The sequence below is a fragment of the Osmia bicornis genome, chromosome 14 (genome assembly GCF_907164935.1).
Source record: "Osmia bicornis bicornis chromosome 14, iOsmBic2.1, whole genome shotgun sequence".
Taxonomy (NCBI): domain Eukaryota; kingdom Metazoa; phylum Arthropoda; class Insecta; order Hymenoptera; family Megachilidae; genus Osmia; species Osmia bicornis.
In genome coordinates this window covers 3,091,833-3,112,152 of record NC_060229.1, presented here as the reverse complement: position 1 = coordinate 3,112,152, position 20,320 = coordinate 3,091,833, and the positions used below count along the sequence as shown (strand labels likewise).

The following is a 20,320-nucleotide window of genomic DNA, read 5'->3' as shown; positions in this document are numbered from 1 at the left end:
GTGTTCGAATATTATTATCAAACTCTGTATATTTCTATAAAAGACACGATCAAGACCGCCCTTTTCCTGCGTTAAAAATGAAATCACGCGACGCGAAGGAGAAACCCATTATTAGTCTTTCTACGCTGCTTTACACGCGCACAAATCACGTGCATACGCGTTATCAACCGATTATAACATGTTTTTAATTACCATACCAATTTGCTGGCTTCTTTTACCTTTTCTCCGCTCGTATGCAATGTTTTTCACGTGGAAAAACACAAAAGCCATTAATAATAATTTAACGAATTCCTCAGCTGTACGATAATTACCCTGTCAAAATATCCATTAAGACTTTGGATGTCCCGAGCTTTTCTCCGCGTGTTTGCCGACTAGGAGAAGTTCGATTCGGTTTGTCGGGAACTCGCGCGGTGGAAGCCGGAAACTCTGTCTACCGCTCGAAAGTTCAGAAGTAAATAAACCCGAGCCCAAACACGTGAGACAATTTCGCGTGTCAATTATACTACTCTTCGGGTCCTTGTCCGAGCTGAGAGGATCGTTGGTAGAGCATCGAGGAGGGACGAGATACACGTGAAGAAAAGCTAATTAACGGGCGGCATCTGCATACGGAAAGCTACGGTAAACGTACAGGAAATCCGTTTCCTCGAATCACCGACTGACACGAAGATGCCATACGTTTGCGAGGATTCACGATTAAGCGTGTCTCTTGATAATATCAAAGCTCGTTATAAATTATTTTCAGAATTTCCATGGAATATATAAATAAAAGTATCAGCTGGCGAAACTTTTAATGGTTTCGCGCTGATAACGAACCTGTGAATGAAAGATAAATATATATTTCATAATATCATCTGCTTGTATTAAAACTAATATACATAGTTTAAATCAGATATCCATCGACCGTCGAATGTGTTAACTTCAACTCGGACTTCTCGAAAGCGTTTAATTTCAATTCGTTACACGAGTGAAATAGAAATATCTGATTTCACGAGAGGAACTAAACGATCACGAGTTGGTCGGTTCATTCGCAGGCAATTTCAGAAGCGTTTCAGCACGAAAGGGAACCGTCTTTCTCGCGAAAATTCGCGACGGGCACGTCGGCACGTATGAACGGTACGAAGCAAAGTCTATATTCATTCTCCGTTTCACGTCGTTTTCCAGCGGAGTAGCACGGTGCTACACATTCTGGCCGGTCGTTGCACACTAGGAGACAAAATACAGGTGGAGGAAAGCCGTAGCAGTCGTTTACGAACTCCCTTTACGGCCAACCACAGATATTACCGAGCACCCCAACCAGCCACCGTTACTCTACATACGTGGTTACACGTCGCCGGGATCTCCATAGACGTCTACCGACTCGAAGCTCCGAGTTTGTAGGATTCGTAGCCGCGCTTATGCTAGCAGGACCCTTTTTACTGGCCACTTTGCACCGTCCACGGAATCTAATATCCTCGGATGCTGCTGGCTGATTCGAAAAAATTCTGCCACGCGAACACCGTCGTATTATGCAAAAGTTTAATAACAAGGAGAATTGCCTTTAAAACGGTAGACATTTTCGTATAGCCCTCATAAAAAGAGCCGGGGAACGGAGAATTCGGGAAATGGCATCCTTGTTTTAACAGCGTTCTGGAACAGCTACGCTCTTTCCTGACACCCACGGATAGACGATTAAACGATACGTATCCAGCTGATCCCGCGGGAGATGTTTTCTCTGACACGTTTTAAATCGTACTGTTCGTTTCGTCGAATGGTGAAAAAAAAGTAAGCTCTGGTTTATCCTTCGTAGGAGTGGCACGTATCGCGCGAATGCTCGAGGGAAAAGGGAAGAAGCAATTCAACCGTGGCGAAACGTGATTTTTATCGAACGAACGAATGGTCGTTTTGTTGAAACGTTAACCATCATCGAGCAACCCTTGCCAAAGCTCGTCATTTCTAGGAGGTTTATAGGGTATCGAGGACTGGGTGCAAAGAAGGGTGCGTCTCCTATCGCGAGGTCTCGATCTGGTTGCAGATCGATTGCCTGCTCGATGATTAAACGTTACACGCGTGCTTCTACAGTGAAGAAATAAAAGATAGCGTTTGAAATCTCGATCACGAGAGAAATTTTCCAACGAAAGCCGGCTTTTGCCTTCGCGAAAGTTTCGTCTGCAACGGAGTGTTGCATAAAGTGGCCATTTAAAATCGCTTAAATCCGAAACGCTCGAAAACGCGTTTGGATAAAGTTTGAGAAAAAAGGCCGCACATCCGTCTGTCTCGCGAATAAAGGAAGTTGTGGAAATTCCTCTATAGCTTTGAATATCAGTCGACGTTGAAACGCGTTTGAATTCCATCGAGCATCGAGTGCCATTCCTCTTTCCTTTTCCGTTCGCGTGTCGTCGTCGGAAAAGGGAGATCGGTTAAACTTTAGCGGTCCAAGAGCGGCTACGGAAACTTTCGTAATATTGGTCGAAGCATTCTCATTCCTCTATTATTGCCTCCTTGTCCTGTGAATCAGCCTGCAGCGAATTCGATGTACGCACTTTGCATTCGGAAGGTACGTCGCGCAACGTGCCGTCATGTACCACCCGCTAGTTGAATTGCAGCTTTCGGTCCGATCCAGGTATTCCGGCTCGAAAAAGTTCATTCGTTAAACTACAAAAAGGAAAAAGAAGGAGAGATCCACTTGGTCCAACGTTCGCGTTAGAATTCGTTGGCAGATAGAATTTATTTCCAGCAAATTGAGTTCTCGAATTTCGAGACAGCGCGAGCGGACAGTTGTTTCTTCGTGGAATTAATTCGAGTTCGCCAGGATCGCGGTGGAGGTCCGAACAACCCGGCAGGACGGCAATATATCAAACTGGTGAAAACCTGCCGATACAATGGCACCGGTAACGTCGGACCGCGCCGGAACTTGTCCCTCTCCTTTGAGCTACTAAATAAATTAGACCCAGTCACGCCCAATCGGGATTTCGCGAGCGGTTTTTCACCAAAGCCAGACTACGTTAAAAAAAAAGCAGACACTTCATCTGCACACATTCAAAGATCGTATTCCCTTTATCCGTATATTTCTACTTATATGGAAAAATGTTTACATAATTGCACGAACGGGTAGCTGTATCGAATAAATGAATCTCCGTTTGCTTTCCTCTGTATTTACGAGTTTTCGATTTGTACCCGTACATATTTGCCGAGGGAACGAGCAAGCGATATCCAAGAAAAGGAAGAAAAAGAGGGTTATCCGCGAGGGATTTGAAAAATACGTAAGCGCATACAGAACGAAACCGCGATCGAATTTTCGTTGAGATCTCGCTGATGGCGAAACAAGTAGAAACGGTCTGCTCTTGGCTGAACTATAACAGGGCAAATCTCCTTCGGTCTGACTTCGCCTTCGGGGCAAACGTAAACTGTACGGAGGTCCTTCGGTAACAGCTTCATTTGTTCGTACAATAGCGTCACTGGTTTGCATGAAAATCTCTGCCTCGAACACGGTTACAATTTATTATGTTTCCTTGTTTATGAAAATGAAAATTAAAATGAGACTGCACGCGGTCTTAATCAGTGACACGTGCAGGCTTTCCATTCCCCGAGATGGAACAAGAGTTCAATTTCTAAGAAACATCTTGTAATCAGAGTTATAATGCCAGTGGTATTATCAAGGTATATTTGTCGCAGAAATTTTTCAGAAAATAAGGATGAAAATTAATTGAAATTCTAAATCATAGGTCGAGTTAGTAAAGATTCGGCCCCACCGTTCGAGGATTAAATATAAATCTCTCGTGTGGATCCTTTCTTCGAGAAGGAAAAAGGGAAAGCAAGTAAAAAGCAATCGATCATTATTGTTAATCCACGGTCTGGGCTGTAGAAACAGATCGGTTGTTTGCAGGCCGAGCGTGGCTTAAGGATTGCACCAAGGGCTAAGGGTGTATGGTCTGAGTCTGGTAGCGTAGGAGGGTGCGGCTGCCTGTAGCATGATCCTCCCTAAGCCGAGGCTAAGAGGCTATTAGTTAGCTCTGCGAGCAGCGACGTAACCCCAAAGACTAACACGGTACTTACACCTTCCTGCTTCGTAGAGATCGCAAGATATTCAACCGACTAGTTCTCGGAGTATGTTTGCACGGCATGGAAGGTGAGACCGGTGATACCCGGTGAATATAACCTTCCCTGCCAAGATCAACGATAAGAAATTAATATTAAAACAAACTTTACGTGCTCATTGGATACGGAGCCTCGTCGTCGAGCAATTAGAGATGCAATCAACCGTTGCAGAATCGTGTGTAAACGAATTCGTAGCCGGAGAGGCTGTTCCAAAATAAATTTCATAAATTCTACATATATTCTCAAATTTTTTACTACGAAATTCGTACCATAACTTTGCAAAATTTCAAAAACGAAGAGAATGTATCGCGTACGCGATGCAAATTACAACGATTCGAAGCTCGTTTCAGTTATTTACTGGATTCGAAAACGCATCCTCTGTTCGCTGACTGTTATCGGTACTGTAAATTTCATGTACACGCATATCCCGAAAGGATGAGTAGTTATTATGAACCGACAAACTATCGAGGAGCCATGCATTATGCACAACTTCCGCAGAAGTCCATCCCAAGCATCTAATCTTGCCCTTTGACCCGTTCACCTCCGCAGCATTTAACCCATATACCCGTCCGAACATCGGGAAATCTCCGTAAAGCCGATTAGTAGTCAGAGCACGTCCGTTATTAGCCATTCGGCCGGATGTGGTCTAAAACTACCGAAATCAAACTTTCCCGGTGTAAACGATCTTAACCGGCTAATTTATACAACCGCTTCGATCGTATTCGATGGAACGAATAAACTCTAAAATGGAAAAAATTGAAAATTAACTCATCGATTTATGAGCTGATTTCGAAAACAAAAGCTGTTCAATTGGATTTTCAATTAACGCGAATATTCACTCCGTGAAAGTTAGATTACTAAATTATCGAGTATGAAAACTATATTCATAGTGGTTCCATTAAACGCTCGCTGAATTCAATGGCGAAACGCGAGAAAGGAAACTGAATAAACGATGCATCGGAAATGTAAATGTGGCCGAAATAATGGTCGAACTAAACAAAAATTGACGAGGTACTGGTATTCCGTACGGCCGTAGCGAATTCGCGTTCCGTCAAAAATAAAGTCGAAATGGCGCGAAATAAAGGCTGGGAATGGTTGGTTCGCGTGCAGCTGCAAATGGATTTGCATTAATTAAATTAATGGTCAGTCGTAGCCAGGTAGCAATGGTGGGTCATTGGAACCATGATCGTACCCATGGACCGTACCGAATGGCGCAACGATGGGAGGACACGCAACTAGAGATGTCTCTTCGTTATCGGTCTTTATTATTTCGACTTTTTGCACCAAACAAAAATCACATTTAAACGTTCTCTCGTGAAGCACAGAAACCTTTTCGTGGAAACAGATAATAGGTTTATTTATGATTTGATTATTTCTTTCGAAATATCCGTTCGAAAAGTCCTTTTATCGTCGAAACAAAGTATACGAGAGTAGAAGAGAAATCGATAGCTGTTGCTGATTTTCAGCACGTACGACAACAAATTTTCGGGCTTCCCTCTGGGGGGGTACGTCGGGGGTATTTGCAAAAGCACGTTTAGCAAGAACACGATGGCTGCGCGGAGAAACGATGATAAGAGGTGAAACGGTGAACGTTAAGTTTCGAAACAAGCGTGATCGTAAAAGTTGCAAACTTGAAGCTGCGCTGCCGCGCTGGCCGACGAAGCGAAAACCGAGCGTAACTGGCACTAAATATGAATCATAAAAGAAGCATAAAGATAATTGTATGCTAATAGGCGGAGCGTATGCGCCACGTCGCCCAGAACAGCTCAACATTGCCTGTTATTACTGTAGCTGCGTTATATAACACCTACACTTTCCTTGTTTCTCGTCGCTTCTATGATACCCAATTGACATTATCTAATTCCATATCATGAATTTTCTTTAAAATGTATCAAAAAAATGAAATTTCAAAGAATGAATCGAAGAATTTGCTGCAATTTTATCCCGTCACTGAGACTGCGACAACTCGGAGAGATTTCAAAGGGACTTGATTCGCAGTCAACATCTTTTATTCTCTTTCCAGACGAAAGAAAAAGAAGAATAGCAAACTGTGTTGCTTCGAAGGAAACGATTGACTATACAAAAGGGTAGATTGCGATCCTCTGTTGAATTTGAAGGAAGAAGTAGGTGGGAAGCAAAAAGAAAGGATAATATAAGGCAGTGACCAGGAATGTATGAAGTGCGGTTTTTCACGAGCTCGTGAATCGAGAAGCGAGAAATCAAGAAGGATCTACTTGACCGTGTCGTCGACTTTTACAGTCGATCGTCCCGAGAGCTTTTACGAGGCTTGACGAGAGAGCACCGTAGCGATGTGTAAACCATGAGCCTTTTCGACGCTCGCTCGAGCCTTTGAAGCTCTCCTTTTCTCCCGGAACCGGGGCTAAAGGGATGGAAAATGGAGGCGGGCGGGGTGCGGCCTTGAAAATCCTATCCCTTTCAAGACACCGGGTAAGCTTCCGAACCAGCTAACTCGAGCATTTTCAAACAAATAAACGTCCATCTCAAAGATTTACCCGAACGATCTTCAATGTAATCACTGGGAAACTTTTCAATTAATGCATCGCCTTTAAACGGCATACTTGAAGGAAATTGATAATGCAAGTTTTAACGCGTTCGTAATGAGTAGACGAAGCAATTAGTAGGACTAGAAGAACAGGACGCTTTGTCCCTCTTACCGCAGGATAAGGAGGAGCTACCTAATCGAATTTAGCGAAACTTGTTAGCAACCGATTTACAGGGAAAGTTCCCTTTGAAGACTCGTTCGTTCGCAAAATACCAAAGTGAGAGCCGTACGGGCAATTAAAGATGAACAATGCAGTAGGGACATATCGATGTTCTCGAAACTATGCTCGAGGCAAGCCTGACCATCTGCACTTGGTCCCTCGATTCTCGAAGCAAAGCCCTTCGAATTCTCCGGCTTAAGTTTCAACTTCGTAATTTCGCGTTCCAGTCGAAGGAGCTAGAAGACACCCTCACACACACACATATATACAGTAAATGGCTGTAATAAAAGTAAGTCAAAGGGAAAACTGTCGCTTTGTCGTCAAAGCATAGCGTAACGTCATGCGCAACCGATAGCCACAGTCAAGCTTTATAGGGACAAACGAGGCCACTTTAATTTGCGAAACTTGCTCGACATGCACGTCCACCCCGTCGGGGAGCCGGTTGATTTACTAACGTACGAGGGACTAAGCGGGGGCGATTCAACGGGAAAACCGAGCAGACATCGAAGGTACGTGTGCGTGAGTTAGGTACAAAGGATAGCGGGCCAGGTCCTGTGATCGGAAGCTGTCAATATTTGTCTATGTCCGGTAACCGAGTAGCGAGCGATGAACCGTAACGTCATCAATTATCTCTTACATACCGCTGGTTGAGCCTTGATGTCAAATTTCGTCCGTTTCCTGCCCTCTGCGCCGCTTCGTATTCCAGGCCTCACGTGCCTGCCGACCAACCCTCTACGATTCGCGCTCTCCATTGTCCCTCTTTCTACTTACCTAAAGAGAGATAGCTGGCCGGCCAGATTTGAGTAAACCGATGGAAATTGTCTCTAGACCGGCGAGAACAATAATGACCCGTTCGGAATTCCGCTGCGCTGGAAATTACTCGAGCGGAATGTCGAGACCGGTCCTCCATCGCCGAATCGATACTTGGCCCGTATCGTACGAGCGTGTTTCGTCCTCGACGCGTGGAAACACTCGCTGACTCGCGCGAATATCCTCCAGAGAGAGAATCGGGGGATGATAGAGGCCGAAGGGGGAGGAGAGACATCAGGGTATTTCGTGGCGCACGATTTCGAACGATACGAGTATCGACGGACCACCTGGGGACAATGTTTCCTTAACAGTAAAAGCTGTCTCTTTTCTTGCTTTCTTTTTCTCGCGAACGACCGCTTCGAATAAGCTTCCAACTCCTTTTATCGATCGTGTTTCGATAACGAGACCTGATTACTTCTGACTCGACAGGAAACTCTTAAACTTCACAGTGGAAATAATTAACGCAACTTCATTTTTGCTTTAAAAATATATCTATATACTTGATTTTCTCTGCTTTCCAATTCAATAAACATCGGAGTAGAACCCAAGCCGTGCCCTAGACCTCGTTCAATTGACATCGAAATACGTGCACTAACGATCATACGAGTACCATTAGTTTCTTTTCTTTTATTATCTCCTGTATAATTGAAGCCACGATTATTAGCTAAAATTGTTCTAAATATATTTACGACCATTGCGAATGTCTCGCGTGAAAATAAATAGTTCACATCGACGTGCTGTATTGTTCAGCAACCACGAGAGACGTACGCACAGTCGAATCTACTTCTAGTCACGATAAAATATAAAGCTTGATACAAGGAAATGAGGTAAACACTGACGTTTCTTAATGTGTGTGAACAGCATTACGTTGAAGCATTTTTATAGGTGCGACGTCTAAACACAAACGAAGCTTATCAAAAATAAGCCCTCTATTCGATATATGTTCCACCGACTATTCAATCTCATAAACACAAGAACGCGATACGATCTTGTTCTATATTAAATATTCTCTTTTTCTTCTCTCGTAAGAAATCTATCGTCAGATTCTTAGACCTTTCGTTAGAAAGTATAGTTATTCATAAACGAGTTCGATATGAAATCATAATGTTTCGCAAAACTTTCTAATGTCTGTTATTACTTTCCGCAGCTACAACTCTTCCACTAAACGATTTTCGTGGAACGATTGACAATGCAAGGTGTTAATCACTATAATCAAATAGAAACTTGCAGTTCTGTTTGCCCGTTCAAAAATATCACACATTCCGCCCCATTTTAATTACTTTAATCGTCGAACAGCGGAGCCGGGTTAATCGTGACCCAGATCTATAAACTCATGTAATGAAGCTTCGACTAAAATTAAGCACTGAAATTTTTTTAATGAAAGACTTTCACGTAGTGGAAAATTAATATTTAAAGGAATAATGTAAAATTTAGAAAATTGGAGTAAAAAGGAATCAAAAATTAAATTAAAAGTATCATTGCCTCAATGGCCTGCCATTAAAAGGTTAATTAAATATTCACAGTCCCATGATTCTGGCAGTAACATAAACATATCTTCCTTCGAGTATTTTCCTAAGAACTTGTCATTTTTAATTCTCAATCGTTCCATCAAAGATCTTCGTAGCATTAGTTAAAGAGATTGAAGCTGGTGCGATATATTAGCTATAATTTCGGTATCGATTGAGATGGCGGTGGTACTGTCAAATTATGAAAATCGTCGAACGATTTTTTAGCAGCATTCTGGAAATCTTCCATGCCCTGTTTTGTGATATTTGTGATGTCATCGAACTGACGTCGCGTCTGATTGAGTAAGTCGTCTGTCGACTTGGCGGCAGACGACGCGATATCTTTCACTTCCGATTGGATCTTCTCGATGACCCATTCCATTGCCTGCCGTCCCTGAAACGCAATCGGTCGAAGACACTTCGTTACAGCGAGAAACAAGAATCTCGCACCACTCCATAACACCACTTCAGAATTATTCATCAACTCTTCTTCAAAATTTTCCTAAGAACAAACTGCACCTATCCACCACCAAAATCGCACCCTTGACTGGTAGGGTGGTGTTTTTCAGAAGCAACGAAATTTTTTAAACGAACGCCAATTTGTATTCATAAAATAATTATGCTTTCATCCAATAATTGGTTTGATAATTAAAACAATTAGGGTATGTCAAACCCCGCATCATCAATTAAGGGTTAATATAAATTAAATTGCAATAGAATCTGAGTATCCATCAGTATCATATAAAAATGAAGAAATTTACTATAAAAATTGAGGAAGAATTATAAAATCATGTACCTTGTTTGCATTCTGTTCGATGGTGTGTGTCAGTAACCTCTCGAGATGATCAATAAGGGGCACCCCTGTGATAGAAATTACTGCTTGTTGTGTTAATAGCGTTGTCTCCGGGTTTTCCGGATGTTCCGAGTACGTGACTACCTCACCAACGGAAACGTGCTTTCCCAAGCTTATCTGAAAGTAGAAAGAAAATAATTCGAGTCGCCTTCGCAGAACGATTTCTAACAATTCTTATCATTAGATGTCGAAGGTCTCTCATTTCACCTACGTGGCTCTACTATCGAGCATGTCGTGCAACTCGCGGGGTTACCAACCTTCGGATAGATGGTTGGCTATCGTTATCAAGATAAAACGTTTCCACGAAAGTGACGTGGGAGCCTTGAATAATCGATGCAACGAAATAAAGCTCGCCACCGGGGTAAAGTTTCACCAACGATCCTCGTGACAGAGCGAAATTGCTGCACGTTGATTGACTCTCGGACATTATGTTGAAAGTTGTTTCCACTGTCGTTATCTTATTCATCGAGTATTGAATAAAACACTCGCTAAACAGAAACACGAATCAACGAATTTCTCGATCGTCTATAGACACGAAAATCCTATGTAATCAAGAATGGGAATAATTCAGTGTTCTCTTTCAGAATCAGGCTGAGACAAGGGGATGGAGCTCTCCATTGAACGGGGTTAGAAGAAATAAAACAAACAGGATCGCGTGCTTTCCGCGTATCACTTTTATAAAGATCCGATAATGATGCAAGTCTGAAAATTACATCATAATGAGCTGCGTACGACTGATTCGCGGCAGTGCACCGTGAAGCGACGTGGCCGTGCAGCTGGAACAATTGAATCGCGGGGGTGCAATACGTTTCACGGGGGAATTAACGCCCGCGGCACATTGTGGATCCACGCTGTGATCGAGATAGAGAGGAGGACCGGTCCTCTATGCTCTCTCCGCCATATTGGCAATCAGTGAAGTCGACTGTGTTACATCGCGACCGACTATCCAGTTCGTCGCGTTTCTCCCTGCCTCCAACCCCCAATCTTGTGGCGTTCTCACCCCCGTACAATCGGAAGAGACAAAAAAAAACAGAGAGAAATAAAAGAAAAATTAACGCCCTGCTTCGAATAGCGTTTCATCAATTACACGGATCGTGGATTAGGGAAAATACGGATGGGTTAATTCGCGAGAAATCGAGAATCGAAAGGGCTATTCAGCTGCGTTCAATTCTGTCGAATACAGTTCTTTGTTTTCTCGCCATTCGCGTAAACTCGGTTCGAATTACACGCACGTTACTTTTGTTTGCCTCGTATTGTTCGTATTTCTAAAACTATCCCATGGGGAATCGAGCAGAGTCACATGTATTTCGCAATGAAAAATAGAGAATCTTATACACTGGGTTACGACTTTCAATCCGCGCGAAATGAAGTCGGAAGCAATTTCATCGTTGAAACAAGGTTCTTTTCAGTACGAGTAATTAACACCTCGCGCCTTCCTTGTGCCCTTATCAGTTAAGTGCCACGGACACTGCAGTCACGAATCGAGACTCGGTACAGAAAACAAAGAAACGTATAAAAGAAAAAGACACAGGTGGTGGAGGTAGTAATTGGCAAGACGAACGGTAGCTTCCGTAACGAGCAATTCTGAACTCCATAAGGTAAGATTTCTTTTAACGTAATAATAAAAACGCGCTTCGTTTAGCGCGAATCGAAGTCATTAAGACTGTCGTCAAACGAAAGAGCCAGCTTCAATTAGAGAATATGAATTACGTAATAGAACTGATAAATATCAAACATAATAACGAATAATTTCTTACTCTGATAGAACTCGTTTAAAAGCGTGTCTCAAGTTTCGTTTAAAACAGAAATCCGATTAAATTCCGCAAAATAATCCGTCTCGAGTTCGTGCTTTCACGCGGGTCTTCGAAACGCGATTCTTTCTTCAGCGTCGAGATTAAATCCTTTTTACGCTAGGTACATTCAAAAAGAACTCTGACCGAGGAGAGATATTTTTTCCCGCGAGCGTCCCGTGGCGTCGCGACGTAATCATCTTCCGTTGTGTCTCATCAACGGGACAGGGGAAACAGAATGCGATGCGTCGGTATCACCGTGACAATGATGAAAAAAGAAAGAGACCGTGAAAAAGGTAAACGCCTGGCACGCGATTTAATCCTATCAAGCGAACGATCGATCCCTCTCTCGGTCCTCGCGTCAACGACGAAGTAATTAATTTTCACTTCTTTTTTTTCTCTCTCTCTCTCTCTCTCCCGGTCACAGCGGAGAGTACGAAAAGCGTACATCGTCGACCCTGTCTCCCTCCGATCTAGTGCATCGGTTAATTGAAATTTTTCTCGTCAGCCGCGCGTCGAAACCGATGTTTGCCAATCCCTCGGTCTCTGCACCGAGCACGGCGTTTGCTTTTCATTTACCGCAGCATTGCGGCACGATCGCGTTTAGTAGCGCAGTTAGGACGAAAATCGTTAACTAAAAATCAAGAACCCGATGTAAAAGAACCGACCACTCGATTACAGATAGGACTGATTGATTACTAAATTATTAATTCAGCCCCGGCAAAGACGAAAAGGGTTGATCAAAGAAATTTCAATCTCCCCACGTTCCTCTTTAAAATTAAATGTGCAATTTTTAAAAGAAATAGAGGAATAATTGTTAAAACAGTGTAAAATTAAAAAAAAAAATTAAAATTGAGGTCCGCCATTCGAGGGTTAACGAAGTACTCTAAGTAATAATGGTGTCGGTAGGAAAGAAGAGTAAATTATCGTCGAAACAAAGCTCGCATGCTCTCCAATCAAGAATTCCCGTAATTCCGTTTCATCTTTCGCCGATATAACGAGGAGAGAGAGTGAGTAAGGGTAGGAAGGATTGCCGAGACCCTGCGAAGGGTCGTTGTGTGGGCTAAAGAGCCTTCTTCAGTATGCACTCGCGAGTAATTAGCATCGCCGCATAATTGAGAGGGACTTTACGTATCTGGCTCCAGGCAGCATTGTTCTCTGGGCCGTCTATGTTCCCAATTCGGCCGTACCATTCGATGCCTGTAGAGGGTGCCAGGGCCGCCGGAAGCACGAATCCACTACGACGTAATGTCGGAAACTGGATCGACCTCGAATAGAATTCGGCCCGGGGCTTTCTCTTGCGCACGGTAATCGCCGATTTCAGTGGATTTTGGGGAGATTGGGAATCGTGTGCTGACAAATCCGTATTAGATCGTGTAAACGGGAGCTTCCAGTCATCTGCTCCCGGCTGAATGGATACGCGCGCGGTTTCCTTGCACGTTCGATTCAATTACTTGTTTCCGCGTCTATGTACATTTCTCAACAAACAGAGCCGCATCCGTAACTCGAATCGATACGCTCGACGGTCCGTTAGACACTTATTAAAAGCATTCCGGATCGAAGATTTTATACTTTTTCTCGTAGCTAACCATAAATATGAAAAAATATTTAAGATCGCTTGATACGTTCCCTCCATTATTCCCCGTAGGATCATTAATATCCATTCCCAAAAATTTTTCCAACGCGTCAGTGGATAGCGTTGGAAACATTTCGATGGGGTTGTCGCGTGACAACAAGCTCGACGAGGATTCACTGGGATCAAGGGTTTCAAGCCGAAACTTGTACACGGAGCATCGTACAAGCCGCGGATCTCGCTGCTCTGAAGTTACCATTTTTCATTAAGCCGTCCCCGTCTCTGTCTCGACTCCATATTTCAATCGATTCAAAAAATGCTGGGGTTGCCCGGTGCCTTGCGTACAACGGCACAGGCCCGTACAAAAATCCGTAAATGTGATGCTTTAGGAACACGGGGCCGACCCTATACACACCGCGTTCAGCCGTGCGCAATTTGTTGTTTTTATGATTTACAGGGCTGCGCGTACAATAATTCAGTCGGTGGCACGTTCAGTCAGCCCCGTACGCCAGCCGAATGCAACCACCCCTTACCATCCTCCAGTTCTCCATCAGCAAAGTCCACGGGGAGTCGGTGAACACAGCCAGGATACATCACCGATACACGCGTCCGTTATTAATTCTCGTCCGATGCCACCCCTTCTACCAGGCTGCTATCCTTCTATCTCTACCCTGTCTCGGGTTTTCGCGCCTGCACGCACGGAAATTCGTGCCAGAACGAAGGAAGTATCGTTTGAGAGAGAGTGCAGAAGTCGACGCCGGTAAAATATCGTTCCGGTTTCCTTCGTGTTCTACGACGTATCGCTGGGAACGTGTCGCGCGAAGACTTATGTACGTCTGATCTATCGGCTTTCACTTTTCCACGATTTCTGAAAACGCGAACGTAATACCGCGATAGGGTTGAAATTTCAAGTGACAAACGCGTCGTAATGCCGGTGTTTCCAGTTCATTAATCCGTGCACCAGACACGCTACGTTTACAAACTCGTATCGTCGAGCTAGAAAGCCGGGCACGTTTTACAACAGGTTTTAAATAATAACACGATTAACTTAACGCGATCGATCGTCGTGTGACGGGCAACTACGGTATGTCCATTTGATAATCCGATAATATCCATCCAGCTACACCATCGGGAAAATGTTTCATCGTTTTTCCTGTCGAACGCTTGCATTCACTGCGGCGCGATTCCCCAGACAGCAACGGGCATTGTTTTCGATTAACAGGGCCGGATTTTACAACGCGACGATATTTACAGTCCTGTTGGCACGATACGAACGTACGCACATGGACGATCGTATTCTTTTTCAAGATTCATCCGATGAAACATCTCTGAATTCGCGATCAGAGGGTTTCGGGATGTGGAACGATAGGAGGAGTCCGGACCGGCAACAGAGCCCATTATGTTCAGCTTGCACCCGATGTACCTATATACGCCGGATGCGTTTAGGTTGAACGATACGAGGCCGCATTACGTAGCAAGCAGCGACGGCACGATACGTATGCACGCCGCGTAAACGTGTGCGGCATCAGGGCCCGCTACGGGCACGGGTAAATTGCTAAAAGATATCTCCCCCTTGGGATTCGACGGGGATACGTTATAACCTGGTCCGGACTCTAGCGAGCTTATGTAGAATACATTGCCTCCGGTACGCTTCCCTATACAACGTTGTTGGCTGCGCTCGTTTGGTAGGCGCGAGCGTTATATTCGGCTGCGTGTATTTCGCCAAGTCCTCCTCGTGCGTGTACTCGCCAAACAGACGAAGAACGGTGTATAGGACAGAGAAAGCGTTGACATCCCGCGGGGAATTGTTCAATTTTAGTTGAAGCTCGTATCTAGCCCTCGGCGTGCAGGAAACGCGGAAACACGTCCCCGTAGATTACGCGGCCGCGGGATGATCAGGGGGGAAATATCACGCGGCACTTCCTGCCGACGTCTGACCTTAATTGGAGCGACGACGGTGGGAAAGAAGACGAGGATCTTGAACCGAGGGGATGGTTACTTCCCGTGCGTTCGAGGGACTAACGATCGCGAAGGAACTCCACGTTTCGTTATCGGCCGATGACGTCGCGTTTTTTTTCATAATGGAATATCTGAATACTTGATGTTTTTAAATAATTAACAGCACCAAAGTGTTTGCGCGGTGCGTAATGTATTCAAACATGATATTCAAGCGACGAGCACGTATCGCGGGATTCGTGTTGTATCTCGTTTCACGATAGCCAGCCCGTTTACGCTTCATACTTGATGTACGAGAGCAAACAACCAAGTTACATGTAAAACAGCTGATAAATGGACACCCGGTTAGCCGCATTGCGTTTCATTGTTAATATTTACGCGACGAAAATAAAATCTTCCTGTTTCTGGTTTTTCACGTTAAATCAGCCGGGAGTTTTGTATTTTTCAAAGGTTCGTGTTTCGCATACGAAAAAATGGACTCGCTAATTTAGATATTTACGCGAACAGTTGTTCAGTGGTTCGCTGGTTTTTACGAATTTCGCGAAGTATATAGAAAGCGAGGATTTTTCCTCGCGATGGTGAAAGCATCTTCGTGTACGAATTTTCTACCCGCCTAAGTAGCCGTTTGCTACACAGGTATACGTATGTCGAAGTGGCTCGATAAGTAAAAACGATCGACGGTAGCAGCTCGTAGTAGATGGAAAGGATGCACTTTTTGCTCGGAGCCACCTGCGGATCGTTCATCATAGCAGTAATGCATCCAGCATCCCGGTATCACTTTTCTTTTTCCTTTCTTTTTGACCGAGGATCAAGGAACCAGCAGGAGAACGATCTCCAACGCGTGCAACCAGCTAAGACCAATACTTTCCGTTCCCTTTACTTCGCCCTTTTCCATCCTGTCTTCCCGAAACCCTGCTGGCGCAGCCCTCCGAAGAGACCACGAAGCTATGGAACCCTCCGGTAATGCGAGCATCAATAACCTATCATATCCACCCTTCCAGATGCGATACGATGCTGTGCACCTCGACTCTAAGACGTGCAAGCAACTCTTGTCGATCTTCCACTGGCAAATGTATCTACTTCTCGAGCTGGGAATCGGTCAATTTTTCGAACAAATATTATCCAATGATAGAACCGACGAATTTCTGTCGTTTTCATTCTACTTCCGCAACTGAACGGAATAAATTGGAAATATTTCGATCGGAAGGTAGGTAGGTGCATCAAGAGCGTGTCGGTGTCGAAAGGATCGAGTGTAATTCCACAGGTGAAATTGCATTAAATTATTTTCCAATTACTGTTGCTGATCTCGATTCCAATGAAATTGGAAATATATTGATTGTTCGATTACGCGCTTACAACGTGCTCGCGCGCCTCTGTGTGCCAGCATTTCGTTTATCAAATTTATTTGCACCGACCAAATGAATTGCTAATGCAATCGCGGAGAAGGAATCAGTCTGATGATGGTGTGAATTGTTAAACGGGAAAATTGTAATATTAAAAACGTGTACATTTAATTCTGGAACATGGGCGATTCGTGAAGTTTTATTTTTTTGTTCCATTTCTACTATCGGCAAATTATCTCCCACGATTCCATCAATGTGTTGCATAATACACATTAATGAAATTGCAAGGCAACATTCACACGTTGAATATCGATTCGTTCGTTCCCCATTTATCGCGCTTTCGAAAGATTAATTACAAATTCGGTCAAAGTGCTTTGTCGAGCAATATGCGAATAATAAAGAGCAAATGTAATGAAATCTCTGTAGAGGCATGCTTCATGGAAATTCGTATTCGGTTGATTAAACGTTACACGTGATATTCTGATTAATGATACGAATTAAGTATCTGCAAACGAGCACATATTATACTACGTTTTCGATTACAGTGGAAATCCATTATTAAGTAAATAATATGAGAAAATTGCGAGTGTTTTATTCGAAAGAATTCGATTGAAAATACCAGAGACGTGAGTTATTTAAAAGCAACTGAATTTTTAACATTTACTTACATTCACTGTTCTGACTACCATTTCCTTTGATTCCGGATTAACTTCGCTCCATTCGCTAGCGTAGTATGGACCACGATGCCCGAAGAACTGGAACAAAAATAAACGCAACATTTTTTCACAGGACAAATTAAATATCATTTGAAACTGAATTACAAACTCCCGTCTGAAAGCAAAAAGGAAAAGAACCACGGTGAAGTAAATATTTGTTGATTCAATTACTTGAGATACATCGCCAATTTGTACCAATAAAGATCCACGTTCGCGCATAGCGAATTATTACGTCCTTCGATGCAACGCTCTGGTAAAATTCATATACGATAAATTAAAAGCAATTTAACGTTACCGATAAATATACCGTATCCGTACCGAAGAAAATTAAATTAATTTGAAAGCATAATTTAGTCTGGGTATCCAGAAATATAAATCATCGAAAAACCAAGTCCAACATCATTGAGTTTCCGTTCACCCAGTAATTGATTACATTTCCCTGATTAATTGAACTTTAATTACGCGACCCGGCCAATGATCACAATGCCTACGCGATATAACTCTTACCCTCGGAATTGGTAAACGTTCGAACGTAGCAGCAAGCAATTTTAAATGCGCCTTGTTGTTCGAGTGCACCTGTTAATTAGTCAGAAATTTTCGTCGATGCAGCAGCTGGCTCGACGAAATCGTAGAAGCAGTTACAGAGCGGAGAAACAAAGACCAAAGTAAGAAAGAAAGAAAAAAGAAATGAACAATAAAGAAAGACAAGGCAACTAACTCAAATCGAAACGAGCCTTTGTACTTTCCCTTCCGTCGAGTAATTTCAGAAGTGCCTAAAACGGCGAAGGCGATGCTTCCCGTTTACTTTTTTTTTTTTCTTCTCTCTTCCGGTTCCTCTTTTCTCCACCTGCTATGCATTCGTTATATACGGAACTGTGATTCGAGGCATTCGAGCGAGCGAGCCGGCACAACAGGACGGCTTTGCGAAATGGCCAAGCTTATAGAAAATCCTGCGAAAGGAAGCAATTCGCCGAGCCGAAAAGGATTCGACGCTCGAATCTCCCCCCGTTGGCCAGAGAAGAAACAGGGATGAGGGTGGAGGCTCTAAGGGAGGCTCCGCTCTCGGTGTGTATGCCGAAACGCAGGCGCCTCGCTGGATGATTGCCAAAGAGCGTAACATTGAGAGGCGAGGCGAAGGAGGAGGCCGCTCATTATGAAAGTTGATACGGTCGATGTCGTTGTTTTGTAATTCGCTGCCTCGAACCCGGGTTTACCCTGCACCTTCTTCTTGCTCCCTGTTGTCGAAAGTTTCGAATTTCCTGCCGGCTGTTTGGATGGATCGCTTGGTCAAACGGCGGGAAGCTGTTTTGTCTATAAACTGGGCGTCCAGCAAAGAACGGCAGCATAACATCGCGTGTAAATTGATTTCTTACGGGGTTACTCAAACTTTAAGACAAACTATACTTCGGTTTTGGGTCAAATGAAAATTGTTAGTACAATACTAACTCTACTCGAAGGTACATTCGGTTTGCTGGTTATGCAACGAGAGTATCGTGTTATCAGTGAGGATAAATTGACGTCCGAGTATAAGAATGCATAATCTACTTAAAAACTAGCCGCAGCATGACTACGACCTACGTCAGTACTACTTGCCACTGCGGGAAACGATAGATTACGTAAGAATTAGCGCGTGCTTCTTCCACTTACATCAACTGGCACGTCGCCAATTATTCTGGTACGTGCAATGTACGTAATCACTCGTGACTTTCGTTACTTTCATTCATCGACGTCAATGAAACCGCAAAGAAACATAGAACGGTACGATGTCTAAGAGGAGTATTAAGATTATGAGTTTATTAAAGTCGAAAGGTCATTCTGATATGGTTGAAAGTAAAGGGTACAGCTTAGGATCGATAAGCTGAAATTGATAATCTTCCTCAAGGTTAACATTTCCCTACTCTACTTACAGTGGTCAGTAAAATCGACTCCGAAATCTCAGAAACCTTGAACGATACCAGCGCTTAGACGGCTATTATATGTACTAAATGAAACATACTGAAAGATGAGCCAATAATTAATGGAATTTCACTGGATTAATTATTCATTAGACACATGTAAACTGTATGACTAATAATAATGAACAACTGAACAACTTTCATTAAGAAACTTTCTTAAGTATTTATATATTTTTGAGTCACTGATATACAAGAGAATATCATATGACTCAAAGCATGCTTACAGCTGTTTTTTCAAAGGTCAGGTCTCATACATATTGAAACTGACAAGTACATTAATATCTTCTTATCAAATGATTGTAACAGGAGATAATAAGCAAAAAAATATTGAGCTTAACAATTGATATAATACAAAATAATGAGTTACCTTTGGATTAAATATTGGTATCATACTTTGTGATTTATAACAAATATCGTGATTCATAAATTACTAATTGTATTCACACAGAATAAAAGATATTGTGTGTAATATGTACTTAAGGTTATGTTGTATATATAGGACAAATAACTCTTATCATAAGTGAAAACTTACCGGTAATATCCACGTAGGAAATCGCCATTCAGTAGTAACCAATCTGTGAGAATATAGGACACCTTGTTCGACTTTTCTATCAATGACATCCGTTCCCAGAACAGATGGATTTAAAGGGTTTGGGTACTTTCTGCATGCTGCTTTCACCACTGTCTCCCAGGGATGACTACAAACATAAAGAATGCATTGAATCTTCGATGATATGGATTGAAAGATAGAATTTTTTGAGTAATAACGAAATGTCATTGAATATTTTCACATCCTAGCCTTAAAAGTTACAAACTAATGAACTTTTAAATGATACTCACTCGAAAGTGTGATGCGACGTCCACAACCTCATATTTGTTAAATTTTCTTTAGTATGATGTATCCACTAACACTATAATTTAAATTATTAACAACTACACGAAAAACTACAAGTTTCACACAGCAAGGTGAGTCTACTGACTCAGAAACCTGATGTTACTCAAAAGAATGTAAGAGACGTCTA

General features: G+C 43.0%; 1 protein-coding gene across 1 annotated transcript; it reads right to left on the bottom strand.

Moving 5' to 3' along the window:
- Positions 1-8,219: 8,219 nt before the first annotated feature.
- On the bottom strand, positions 8,220-20,315 carry LOC114876462 (PRELI domain containing protein 3A). The gene is made up of 5 exons (XM_029187966.2): positions 20,139-20,315; positions 19,831-19,996; positions 17,296-17,382; positions 9,909-10,082; positions 8,220-9,506 (listed from the first exon to the last, which is right to left on the bottom strand). The coding sequence occupies exons 1-5, from the start codon at positions 20,168-20,170 to the stop codon at positions 9,270-9,272; spliced, it is 696 nt and encodes a 231-aa protein (XP_029043799.1). The 5' UTR covers positions 20,171-20,315; the 3' UTR covers positions 8,220-9,269.
- Positions 20,316-20,320: the final 5 nt, after the last annotated feature.